Genomic DNA, 13,215 nt, shown 5'->3' with positions numbered 1-13,215 from the left:
TTGCACAATCTTATTCCAGTTTAATAGACTTCAAAATGCTCTACCTCCAGAGGAGTGTTCCGACAGCAACTCGTCTTCCGAGGAGGACTCTAGTCCATGAGAATTTTCCCTCCATGACTGCTGGGCTTCGTAGTCATCAGCCTGTAAAAGTCTTCTTTCTTTAATTGAGTTCCATATGAAATCAGTACCTACAATGGGCAGCTGATATTTCTTGATGGCTTTCAGATGAATGGAGCTGAGTGCAGTAGTGTCATCAGTGACTACGTGAGTACACTAAAATGTAATGAGGGGTTCAGTTTAGAAAATGAACTGTTCATACTAAGGAACATATTGTGGGTCTACACACAAAAAGAATCTTGAGGCAACAGTCACTACGCTACCTACCAAGGCCATTACTCGGTGTCATACCAAACCCAAGTAATAGAGGCATCCTCAGAATCCCCTCCCTGGCCCCCCGTTGAGGCACATATCCTCCTAAGGCCACATATAAGCAAAATATATAAGATCCCATCAATAATGATCAATAAGATCCCTTCAATAATGCAGTAGCAGCCAGAGCGTAAAGTGCTACATTGCTTTACACCTCTGTTTACAACAAAGAACTAAACATTTAAAACTTACCCCATGATTTAACACAAATTTAATTTGCCCACCATTTTCTTTAATGCAGCCATTTAGTCTGCTCTTTTCCACAACGGATAATTTTTTCACTTTCACGAAGAATACGCAGTTTGCAAAAATTTTCACCGTCATCCTGCAAAATAATAATAATAATTTATTATTTACACCCCGCCCATCTGACTGGGTTTCCCTAGCCACTCTGGGCGGCTCCCAACCGAATACTAAAAACACAGTACAACATTAAACATTAAAAGCTTCCCTAAACAGGGCTGCCTTCAGATGTCTTTTAAAAGTATGATAGTTGTTTACTGCCTTGACATCAGATGGGAGGGCATTCCACAGGGCGGGTGCCACTACCGAGAAGGCCCTCTGCCTGGTTCCCTGTAACCTCACCTCACGCAGTGAGGGAACTGCCAGAAGGTCCTCAGTGCTGGACCTCAGTGTCCCAGAATCTTTCTATAGGTAAAGGAGATATGGTTTTCAAGTTACCGAACAACACCCACAACACCCATTCATGACGAACCTGTCATTTCCTCTTAATCTGTTTCTAGGTCCCTATCCTCCATGACATCTTTATCATAGAAATTCTATATGGGAAACATCCAAACCTGACATTAATTAAAGCTTTTTTACTAGTCCACATTAGTCTCCTGCTCTCCAAAGCATAATCTGACAATGGCCTGGTTTGCACAGGAAAAAGTAAACCCATCCTGAGGTCCTACTCAAAGGGAAGAAAAGAGGAGATACTCCTTCCCCCACTCCGCTTTTCTCATAATGTAAAAATCTGAAAATCTGAGTTCAGACCCTTCAACAAACCCAGCTGTCAACTCTGTGCCCTAATCACAGAACCTAAATGCGTCAGCCACAACATCAAGGTCTTGTTCACCTGCTGGTATTCCAGTGTGATCTATACCAGCAAAGCCCTTCTGTGTTCTACAGAAGACATAATAATAAATGGACACAAATTTAGTATTGCTGGTCACATGCTGTGGAACACTCTTCTAGCACAGATTGTGCAGGCATCTTCCTCACTGTGGACTTTCAGGAATCTCTCTAATACTTTATTATGCTGACAGGAATTTTCAGCCATTTAATTTTATTTATTTTGGTCAGCCAGCCATTTAATGATTATCTGTATTGTTTTAATCGTGATATTTTATGATGTGGTGGTACAGAAATACTTTTGTAAACAAACAAACAAATGTACATGCAGTTGAAACCAGAATTTTCAAAAACTAATGGAAATATATTTAAACCTCCCAGGACACTGTTGACAAATGGCTATTGCTGCACGAAGGAACTGGAAAGGGGGAGCCCAGCATGAAATGGCTGAGTTACAACATTCAAGGAAGTTTAAATCTATCACCTGTGGCTTGAATCAAGATTATGGATGTCACCAAACCTATGCCTTACCATAACTGTCACAGTAGATCATGTGTGCATTTCATTTCTCTCTCACTTCGCTGCTTGCAACCAACCCCACCAGATATACCTGTCAGCTTAGGATAATGCCTCAGATATCTAATCATGTAGTAGATTCTGGTCTACGAAAAATTATGTAAGTGTGCTAGTCTTTGTGGTGCTAGAATACTTTTCGATGCTTGCACTGCAATCCAGCTAGTCCTCTGAAAACTACGTTATATGACCATAGGTGGAAAGTGGGTTCCTGCCCCCCCCCAGCAATGCAGTCCGACAAATGTTGACTCAGAAGTAAACTACACTGAATTTAATGCAACTTACTTCCAGGTAAGCATGTACAGGTGTGTGAGAGAATTGTGGGTGCTTCTTGTTTCTAGTACCTATGCATATAAATGCATGCACTTTTACACAAAAGACTCCATGCAGGACACAAACTACAGCAATTCACATACTACAGTTGCTAAGATACAGTTTTACACTGTGAGAGGACCAGTGAACAATTTTTCTAATATAACTAACCAAAAGAGCCATCCCCTTCAAAAACCGGTTTACAGGCTATTTTAAAATGGAGTATAAAGTGCCTGGAAGCGAAAGGAAAGTCCAATGCTGTAAAGAAAAATATTGCATAGCAACCTGGAATGTAAGAACCATGAACCTGGGTAAGTTGGATGTGGTCAAAAATGAGATGGCAAGAATAAATATTGACATCCTGGGCATCAGTGAGCTAAAATAGACGGGAATGGGTGAATTCAGTTCGGATGACCATCATATCTACTACTGTGGGCAAGAAACCCGCAAAAGAAATGGAGTGGCCCTCATAGTCAACAAAAGAGTGGCAAAAGCTGTACTGGGATGCAATCTCAAAAATGATAGAATGATCTCGATACGAATCCAAGGCAGACCTTTTAACATAACAGTAATCCAAGTTTATGCACCAACTACTGGTGCGGAAGAAATTGAAATTGACCAATTCTATGAAGACTTACAACACCTTATAGAAGTGACACCAAAGAAGGATGTTCTTCTCATTATAGGAGATTGGAATGCTAAAGTAGGGAACCAAGAGATAAAAGGAACAACTGGCAAGTTTGGCCTTGGAGAGCAAAATGAAGCAGGGCAAAGGCTAATAGAGTTCTGTCAAGAGAACAAGCTGGTCATCACAAACACACTTTTCCAACAACACAAGAGACGACTCTACACGTGGACATCACCAGATGGGCAGCATCGAAATCAGATTGATTATATTCTCTGCAGCCAAAGATGGAGAAGCTCGATACAGTCAGCAAAAACAAGACCTGGAGCTGACTGTGGCTCAGATCATCAGCTTCTTATAGCAAAATTCAAGCTTAAACTGAAGAAAGTAGGAAAAACCACTGGGCCGGTAAGATACAATCTAAATCAAATCCCTTATGAATACACAGTGGAAGTGAGGAACAGGTTTAAGGATTTAGATCTGCTGGACAGAGTGCCTGAAGAACTATGGATGGAGGCTCGCAACATTATACAGGAGGCAGCAATGAAAACCATCCCAATGAAAAGGAAATGCAAGAAAGCAAAGTGGCTGTCCAAAGAGGCCTTACAAATAGCGGGGGAGAGAAGGCAAGCAAAATGTGAGGGAGATAGAGAAAGATACAGGAAATTGAATGCAGATTTCCAAAAAATAGCAAGGAGAGATAAGAAGGCCTTCTTAAATGAGCAATGCAAAGAAATAGAGGAAAACAACAGAATGGGAAGAACCAGAGATCTGTTCAAGAAAATTGGAGATATGAAAGGAACATTTCGTTCAAAGATTACCATAATAAAGGACAAAAGTGGTAAGGACCTAACAGAAGCAGAAGACATCAAGAAGAGGTGGCAAGAATACACAGAGGAATTATACCAGAAAGATATGGATGTCTCGTACACCCCAGGTAGTGGAGTTGCTGACCTTGAGCCAGACATCCTGGAGAGTGAAGTCAAATGGGCCTTAAAAAGCACTGCAAGTAACAAGGCCAGTGGAAGTGATGGTATTCCAGCTGAACTATTTAAAATTTTAAAAGATGATGCTGTTAAGGTGCTACACTCAATATGCCAGCAAGTTTGGAAAACTCAGCAGTGGCCAGAGGATTGGAGAAGATCAGTCTATATCCCAATCCCAAAGAAGGGCAGTGCCAAAGAATGCTCCAACTACCGCACAATTTCACTCATTTCACATGCTAGCAAGGTTATGCTTAAAATTCTACAAGGAAGGCTCAAGCAGTATGTGGACCGAGAACTCCCAGAAGTGCAAGCTGGATTTAGAAGAGGCAGAGGAACCAGAGACCAAATTGCAAACATGCGCTGGATTATGGAGAAAGCTAGAGAGTTCCAGAAAGACATCTACTTCTGCTTCATTGACTATGCAAAAGCCTTTGACTGTGTCGACCACAGCAAACTATGGCAAGCTCTTAAAGAAATGGGAGTGCCTGATCACCTCATCTGTCTCCTGAGAAATCTCTATGTGGGACAAGAAGCTACAGTTAGAACTGGATATGGAACAACTGATTGGTTCAAAATTGGGAAAGGAGTACGACAAGGCTGTATATTGTCTCCCTGCTTATTTAACTTATATGCAGAATTCATCATGCGAAAGGCTGGGCTGGATGAATCCGAAGCCGGAATTAAGATTGCCAGAAGAAACATCAACAACCTCAGATATGCAGATGACACAACATTGATGGCAGAAAGTGAGGAGGAATTAAAGAACCTTTTATTGAGGGTGAAAGAGGAGAGCGCAAAATATGGTCTGAAGCTCAACATCAAAAAAACGAAGATCATGGCCACTGGTCCCATCACCTCCTGGCAAATAGAAGGAGAAGAAATGGAGGCAGTGAGAGATTTTACTTTCTTGGGCTCCATGATCACTGCAGATGGTGACAGCAGCCACGAAATTAAGAGACGCCTGCTTCTTGGGAGGAAAGCAATGACAAACCTAGACAGCATCTTAAAAAGTAGAGACATCACCTTGCCAACAAAGGTCCGTATAGTAAAAGCTATGGTTTTCCCAGTAGTGATGTATGGAAGTGAGAGCTGGACCATACAGAAGGCAGATCGCCGAAGAATTGATTCTTTTGAAATATGGTGCTGGAGGAGACTCTTGAGAGTCCCATGGACTGCAAGAAGAACAAACCGATCCATTCTTAAGGAAATCAGCCCTGAGTGCTCACTGGAAGGACAGATCGTGAAGCTGAGGCTCCAATACTTTGGCCATCTCATGAGAAGAGAAGACTCCCTGGAAAAGACCCTGATGTTGGGAAAGATGGAGGGCACAAGGAGAAGGGGACGACAGAGGACGAGATGGTTGGATAGTGTCTTCGAAGCTACAAACATGAGTCTGACCAAACTCCGGGAGGCAGTGGAAGACAGAAGTGCCTGGCGTGCTCTGGTCCATGGGGTCACGAAGAGTCGGACACGACTAAACGACTAAACAACAACATAAAGTGCAGCTTTTTTCCAAGTACCTAGGCAGACAATTGGGCTGTAAGTAAAGTCCAAAATGGCCTGCAATGAGATTGTCCCTAGATAATCTATCCTCATGTAGCTTCATGTAGCTCAAAGAAATACCTTGGATCTCAATGTGTGAGCACCAACCTTTATTTGTAGAAAAAGATTATTTATTTTCTATCCTGCCCTTCCACCTAAAGCAGCAAACGAAACAGCAGAACAATACAAACATTAAATTTAGAACAAATTTCCTTGGAGCTAATTAGCTCCCAAAATTTCTAGAAATAGCCCTGAACAAACTTATGCTGCAGTCTGCTCCCATAAGACTTAAACATTTCTGGTGTAAAACTGTCTATATGTCATTTACTGTACTTTAAATCAGGGATGGGAAACCTTTGGGCAGCTGAACTTCAGCTCCCATCAGCCCCAGCAAGCAGAGCTAATAACCAGGAATGACGGGGGTTGTAGTTCAGCAAGCCCACAGGCCAGCTACAACCACATCACACCCACGTTTTTGAAATACATCTTACAAAGGAAGCAACATAAAGAGATGCATTTCTAAGCAGAAAGCAACACTCTGTCAATTTCTGAATTTTAATTTGTTTTACACTATTCTATTGTGTTTTTCAGTTTTTGTATGTTTTAAATTATGGTTGCACTTTTTCGTGCTGATTTTATTCTTGTAAACTGCTTCGAGGGTTTGGGATATATATATACACAGTGGGATATATATATACACATTTGGGATATATATATACACATTTTCTCATATATATATGAGAAAATGTAAAGGGACCCCTGACCATAAGGTCCAGTCATGACCGACTCTGGGGTAGCGGCGCTCATCTTGCTTTATTGGCCGAGGGAGCCAGCGTACAGCTTCCAGGTCATGTGGCCAGCATGACTAAGCCGCTTCTGGCAAACCAGAGCAGCGCACGGAAATGCCGTTTACCATCCTGCCGGAGCGGTACCTATTTATCTACTTGCACTTTAACGTGCTTTCAAACTGCTAGGTTGGCAGGAGCAGGGACCGAGCAACGGGAGCTCACCCCATCGTGGGGATTCGAACCGCCGACCTTCTGATTGGCAAGTCCTAGGCTCTGAGGTTTAACCCACAGCGCCACCTGCGTCTCTGTGTGTGTGTATATTGTTGTTGTTGTTGTTGTTTAGTCGTTTAGTCGTGTCTGACTCTTCGTGACCCCATGGACCATAGCACGCCAGGCACTCCTGTCTTCCACTGCCTCCCGCAGTTTGGTCAGTGTGTGTGTGTGTGTGTGTATATATGCATTATAGTTTTTTTAATGAAATACAGCTTACAGTAAAATTTTGGAGGAATAAGTTCTGCTGCAAAGTTAGGTATGGTGGGAGTTCTAGTTCAGCTACATGGTGAGCATGGGCAGGGGGGACAGCTGCCCCCACTAAAAGTAGAAATTGTAGAAAGATTTTGACAGGGTTTTCTGAGCACTCGGGAGTCAAAAGGAAGTAATTTAAAACAACTGCTGTTGAATGAGACATTTCATTCCGAATCTGCTAGACAGAGCCAGGGAGAGCAGGTGGGCACTCAGCCCCTCCTAACATAAGTCGGCAGGTTCCCTATCCCTGCGCTACCGCCTGACCCGAAACAGAAGAAAATGCAACCCCGAGAGGGAAAACAGGACCCTTTCACACGTTCACAAAGCTGCCAGCGCCCTTATCCCTGTGCCTTTAATACAACTGCGGGACAAGGAGCAAAATCTCCGTGGGTGGGGCTTTTTTTCCTTTCCCCTTCCCTGCCCCCCCCCCGCCGGCCTGCAACGAAAGCGAAAGCGGTGCCTGCTGTCATGCAACAACCAGTAAATAAAAGGCACAGGAACCTTGCCGGGCAGGAAAGTTGGCAACCCTTCTTCCTCTGTCAGACGGCACCGTTAACTGATCTGCTCCGCCTGGAAATCAGCAACGAGGACGAGGCAGGAAATCCGAAGAGCACCTTGCCTGCTTGCTACCCGTCGCCCCAGCCCTGGCAGCAGCTCGCTTCCTGGTTCTGACAAGGCTCACGCCCCCGAGGTTGCGCCGGATACCAGGAGGGGCCGCTGCAACCTCGCTGCCGGAGGGAGGGGGAAAGCCGGCCTCCAATCAGGAGTCAGCACTGGACCGCATCAACGAAGCAAAAGCAATGGAAGGGCCAGGATCTGAACTTGGATTAATGTTTTCATCGCTGCTGGGTCATGATGAGAGCAGCAGCTGGAGCTTAAGGCTGTGTGGCGGGAGCCTCGGGCAGCTGACCAGGGCTGCACTGAAAGAGCTAATCACTTTGGGACAATCTGCTAAGGCAGAGATCAGAAGGCTCCCAACTGCCTCTTATTTAAGTGCTTAAGAAAAGCATGCAATTTTGCAAACTGGACATTATCAGCTTTATTGCCGGGCATTTGATTTACACCCGAATAAACAAGCCTTTGGGGCAGAATATCTGGACTTTTCAAGTTACGCGAGCGCTGTGTATTTAGTATTTGCACAATCGGTGCTTAAACTCTGTCGTTTGTGATCGTTAAATATAATGGTAGGCTGTTTCATTTCAACATTAACATTTTGTGCTGTCACTGCTATCGCTTTCACTTTTGCAATGTTGTTTGCTGGACTAGTGTGAATTTACTATACAGTACAGTATATACCAGAGTCAACCGCCACTGGACCTAACAGTCAGGGGTACCCTTACCTTTGCTAGCATAATAACTGTGAAAATTAGAGGATTTGGGTATGATCCTATCCCTGTACAACTGAAGCATTTTAAAAAATACAATTTCTTAAATTGGTTTCTATAGGTATGGAGTCCTCCTGTTTAATTTGTGGATTTTCTCCAGCCCCCACTCTAGGATAGAAAAAAATAATTCTGTTAAAGCACAAAGACAGACCTAACATACAGCAAACGTTTTTTGTTTGTGGATGAATCAGTTATTTATGTATGATACAGACTGAATTAACAAGCAGGTTTTCTCAAAAAACAACACCTTTATTCAAAGCTTATGAATTCCACTATATGTTATATAACACTCTCAGATACAACACTCTACAAGCTTTTGTGATCTATTGAGGTTTCTTCTCCAACGCTGACTCTGGTACTTAATCTTCGAAGGTGGTTTCTCAGCACAATCCTGTAATACAAAGCCATACTAACACCAAGAGTTGCAACAGAAACAAATAATACGCTTCCTACAAAAGTTCCCATAACGATACCACTCCAGTCTTTTGCAGTTGGTCCACTTTCAATGCTGCCACCATAACCTTCCTTTAGGCAGTTAGGAGGGGCCCAGCCATAATTGCAATGGCAGTGTTTGTGGTTGTTGCATATTCCCCTGTTATTGCACATTGAGACATTACAATCATACTTCAAGAGGGACACGTTCTTGCATTCTGCATCAATACACATCATACCCGTGCCACAAGGAGTCCCGTCTTTCACTGCTCCAATATCACCTCTCCCCAGTCCTTTGTGGTAGTCTGTACTCCAACACTTAGTATCACCAACAAATGTTTGAATTAGGGTGCTGTGTTCTGCCAAAGAAGGTAATCCACGAATATTATCACAATGGATTCGGCCACACAGAGTATTATTAGCACTACATTTCACATATCTACCACGCCTAAAACCACAGTTGCCAAAGCGATCACCTTGAGCATTCAGTATTTTGTAACAACTCTCTGCACCAACTGTTGCATCCTTGCCAAAGATCGCTTTGCACTGCGCATTGTGAGTAGTACAATGACCATGATAGCAATAGGCACCATCACTGCATGGGGCACCATCTTGCACATAAACATCCTCAGGACACTGCTCTGAAGCCCCACTGCAGTACTCTGCAAGATCACAGACACTGATATTCCCTCTGCAAGTGTATCCGGCTGCATGGTACTGACACTTGACACAGCACTGTCCAGAAGCACAATTGGCACCTGGACGCAACATGCAATTAGGCTGGCAGCAGGGATCTAATTCACACTGACTATTGGTACCACAATCACATTGCTCTCCTTTTTCCACTACTTTGTTCCCACAGACTTCAAACTTGTATATTTGATCAGGGTCTGGAGGAATTAACAAGCAACCCTTGTTCCTGTTTGCGTAATACTCTGCATAACTGCAATTGCTAAACTTATCAGTGTTTACCGCAGTAGCATACATAATGCATCTACGCCTATCACATTTACAATCTGGTGCATCATCATGTCCCAAACCAATAGAATGGCCTAATTCATGGGCAAATGTTACAGACAATATGTTCAAATCTATATACTTTAATGTTTGGACAACGGATGCCCAATGATCAGAACAAATAGTGTTTACATACGCCAATCCAATTCTCTGTCCAAAATCCTCGTGCGCAAATAAGTGAGCAACATCATTCTTTAAATGTGTAAGTAACGTGTCCCGTCTCCATGCATTAAAAGCATAAAGTGTGGCCCCAATTTTGTCGCTAATTGTTATTAGGTCCTTTTCTGACCATATCTCCAGCCCCACAAGAGAGATGTGAAGACCAAGTGGCTCGTAGAATTCATTTGCAGTATGAATGACGTAGAAAATAGTCAAAGCAGTATCAGTTTCGTTATTATTAAACTTAGCATATTGTTCATGTGACACCACAACTGCCACCTTTGCGTATCTGATGTGTGGCCACCAGTGTCCCGCCGGAGCACTTTGTACTACAACACGCTCTGCCTCCCGGATCATGGCCTCTTGATGACTTTGCTCTTTCTCCGTCAACCCGCACCTCATGCGCATGACATCTTCGTCTACACTCAGCTGATACACCACATGTTGAAAGGTAGCAGATGCCTGGGCAGGGTGAATTTCAAACGTCTTGTTTTCTAATTGGAACACGCCCTTGAGTCCTCCTGAGCAAGTGGTGATGGTGGCTGAAGAGTTAGGATAGCCCTGTATGAAGCCACTGTAGAAACAATCGTCCCTGATGAAAGGATAGTCAACCTGGAGGTTCCCCTCATTGTACGTGAAGATGGGAAAGTGTTTAGGAACAATGCCCTTCTTCTGTCTGAGATGCACCACTTGGCTCTTCCCCTCAATCCGCAGTAGGTAGCTGACATCCTGGATTTCCTCTTGTCCATATCGGATGCTCAGTTTCCTTGGGATGGTCACCTCATAAGAGGCATACCTAAAGCCCTGTGGTGGTGTCTGGCCACTAGTCTCAGCCAGGAGATTATTTAAAAGCATCACAAGTAGCCATACCATAGTACCAGTCATCTTCCCAGAAAGATGGAGCAGGAACCATGAAGCATCAAATCTGGCATCTCATCTCGGAAAGGGAAGCCCTTTGTCAGTTTAGCAGATAGGTGGGAGGGAGCCTGTATGCCACTTAAAAGAGGCAGAGGATTCTGAACATAGCAACAGTAAATAGATTTCCCTGTGGAATGTGGGTGGAGCTTGGAATATAAAAATTGAATAGAATGGCATAGGAAGGAAAAGGCTTCTGGGAGGTGACTGGCTGACAGGGCAGCAGGAAGAAAAGTTAGAAAGAGTCTAATAGCACCTTATAGACTTAACAGTTTTTGCTTTGCCATATGATTTTGAGGAGGGACGCAGGTGGCGCTGTGGGTTAAAGCCTCAGCGCCTAGGACTTGCCGATCGAAAGGTCGGCGGTTCGAATCCCTGCGGCGGGGTGCGCTCCCGCTGCTCGGTCCCAGCGCCTGCCAACCTAGCAGTTCGAAAGCACCTCCGGGTGCAAGTAGATAAATAGGGACCGCTTACCAGCGGGAAGGTAAACGGCGTTTCCGTGTGCGGCTCTGGCTCGCCAGAGCAGCGATGTCACGCTGGCCACGTGACCCGGAAGTGTCTCCGGACAGCGCTGGCCCCTGGCCTCTTAAGTGAGATGGGCGCACAACCCCAGAGTCTGTCAAGACTGGCCCGTACGGGCAGGGGTACCTTTACCTTTTTATGATTTTGAGGACTTAGAAAGACCACCAGATGGATGGTGATTATGATCAGTTGTCAGGGTCATTTCAGTAATGCTCATATGCTACTGTGAAAAGGACACTTTGCATACATTTAAGCACTAATTGAATTATCACATACTAGCAATGGAATAGAAAAAAGTACATATGCCTTAAATTAAAGTACATACCTTAATTTTTTCATAATTTTCACCATGTGTACAAAATAGTGTACAAAATTGTTCACCATGTGTACAAAATAGTGCTGGGCACTCCCCGCTAGTACCTAATGTTTGCTAGAGCTTATTCTAAATTAAGTGCACACCTTACAAACATGCTAGGAACGGTTAGGACATTTTTCACTCATTTATTTACTTTGGCAGTGAATGAAGAGAAACAGGATTCTGAGTGGGCAAAGGGTGAAGACTAGGGGACTGTTTCCAGGCACAATCTGGTTTGTTGCACTAGTAACCTCAGATATTATGATCCAGTATGTGGGGACCCCTATATAAAGGCACGGGGGGTGTTGTTGCCTTACCATCTCTCTGTGCCCCCCTGCTGTGGAAGCTCGTGCCATTAATCCAAATCTTTAAATGTGCCACCACACCCATTCTGTTTTTAGTTAATTCACATTCCTGAAGGTTGCTCAGAAAAATTATGATTGATGATCAAGCCTAGTTGCTAATGCACACCCTCCTCTCAACAACTACAGCTTGGTGGAGATGTGGTCTCTATTTATTTAATAAGGGAGGGGTATTGAATAGCACAGTAGTGGGAACCAGCTGAAGGTGGGCATCTAGAAAAGATCCCAAACATTACACAATCACCACAGAACAAAACGGGGAAGGGGGGGAAAGGGTCTCCACTTGCTGGATCATCACCTTGTCGTGGTGAGTGGGCTTGCATGTTCCTATGACCCCTGTGAACGAAGCCGTCAGGAATATCGTACTCCCAGCAGGGTCACCCAAGGCGGTAAGGTCAAAGGGAAGGAGCTAGACAAAGAATGATCCAATAAGTCCTCAGTGGCAGAACAGGCGGATGATTACAAGTGGTATGTTACAACGGCTGTGAAGGCAGATGAAGGCTGCAGCAGATGGGAATCTACCAGTTTGTCGTGACTACTTTGTGCCATCGGAACAGAGCCCTACTGCGAAGATTGTGCTTTGCAGAAGCTTACGAAAAGCTAGGTCTATCACTCAACATCCCCCCCCAAAAAGTGCTGCACCAACAAGTACAAAATAACTCCTCTGCAGCGCCACAACTCCAACTCAATGGTGTAACGTTGGAAAATGTCGATCACTTCTCCAACCTAGGCAGTTATTTTTCCACAAGGGCCAACATTGATGCAGAAATCCAGCATCGCCTGAGCTCTGTGAGTGCTGATTTCTCCCCACTGAAGTGCAGAGTGTTTGAGGACTGGGACATTTGCAGGGAAACCAAGATGCTTGTTTACAAAGCTATTGTACTGCCAACCATACTGTATGCTTGTGAAACATGGACCACTTATAAACGCCATCTCCAACTCCTTGAAAGATTTCATCAACGGTGTCTCCGAAAAATTTTACACATCACTTGGGAAGACAGGCGAACTGATATTAGTGTACTGGAAGAAGCAAAGATCACAATGATTCTTCAACATCAACTTTGTTGGACTGGTCATGTTGTGCGGATGCCTGATGATCGTCTTCCAAAGCAACTACTTTATTCAGAACTTAAAAATGGAAAACATAATGCTGGTGGTCAACAAAAGAGGTTTAAAGATGGTATCAAGGCAAATCTAAAAAAATGTTGTATAAA

The 13,215-nt window shown here is 43.9% G+C and overlaps 1 protein-coding gene and 1 pseudogene across 4 annotated transcripts in view; both read right to left on the bottom strand.

Moving 5' to 3' along the window:
- The window catches only part of PARP4 (poly(ADP-ribose) polymerase family member 4), a 54,715-nt gene extending 46,595 nt beyond the window's left edge, over window positions 1-8,120 (bottom strand). For 2 of the 3 annotated variants that reach the window (XM_079973263.1, XM_079973262.1), the window contains exons 1-2: window positions 622-758; window positions 45-273 (exon numbers count right to left, since the gene is read on the bottom strand). In XM_079973263.1, the coding sequence (XP_079829389.1) occupies window positions 45-273; window positions 622-753 (361 nt within the window). In that variant the 5' untranslated portion in view covers window positions 754-758. Of the gene's footprint in view, window positions 1-44; window positions 274-621; window positions 759-7,355 lie in introns of those variants that run through there. The other variant, XM_079973261.1, reaches the window with a different exon arrangement.
- A 347-nt stretch (window positions 8,121-8,467) lies between these two features.
- Window positions 8,468-10,870, bottom strand: LOC307215439 (disintegrin and metalloproteinase domain-containing protein 20 pseudogene; annotated as a pseudogene). The gene has a single exon. The product of its transcript is annotated as a disintegrin and metalloproteinase domain-containing protein 20 pseudogene (transcript).
- Window positions 10,871-13,215: the final 2,345 nt, after the last annotated feature.

The sequence above is a fragment of the Podarcis cretensis genome (assembly GCF_951804945.1).
Source record: "Podarcis cretensis genome assembly, chromosome: 4".
NCBI classification, from domain to species: domain Eukaryota; kingdom Metazoa; phylum Chordata; class Lepidosauria; order Squamata; family Lacertidae; genus Podarcis; species Podarcis cretensis.
Note: the sequence above shows the minus strand (reverse complement) of the source record. Positions and strands in the feature narration are given on the sequence as shown.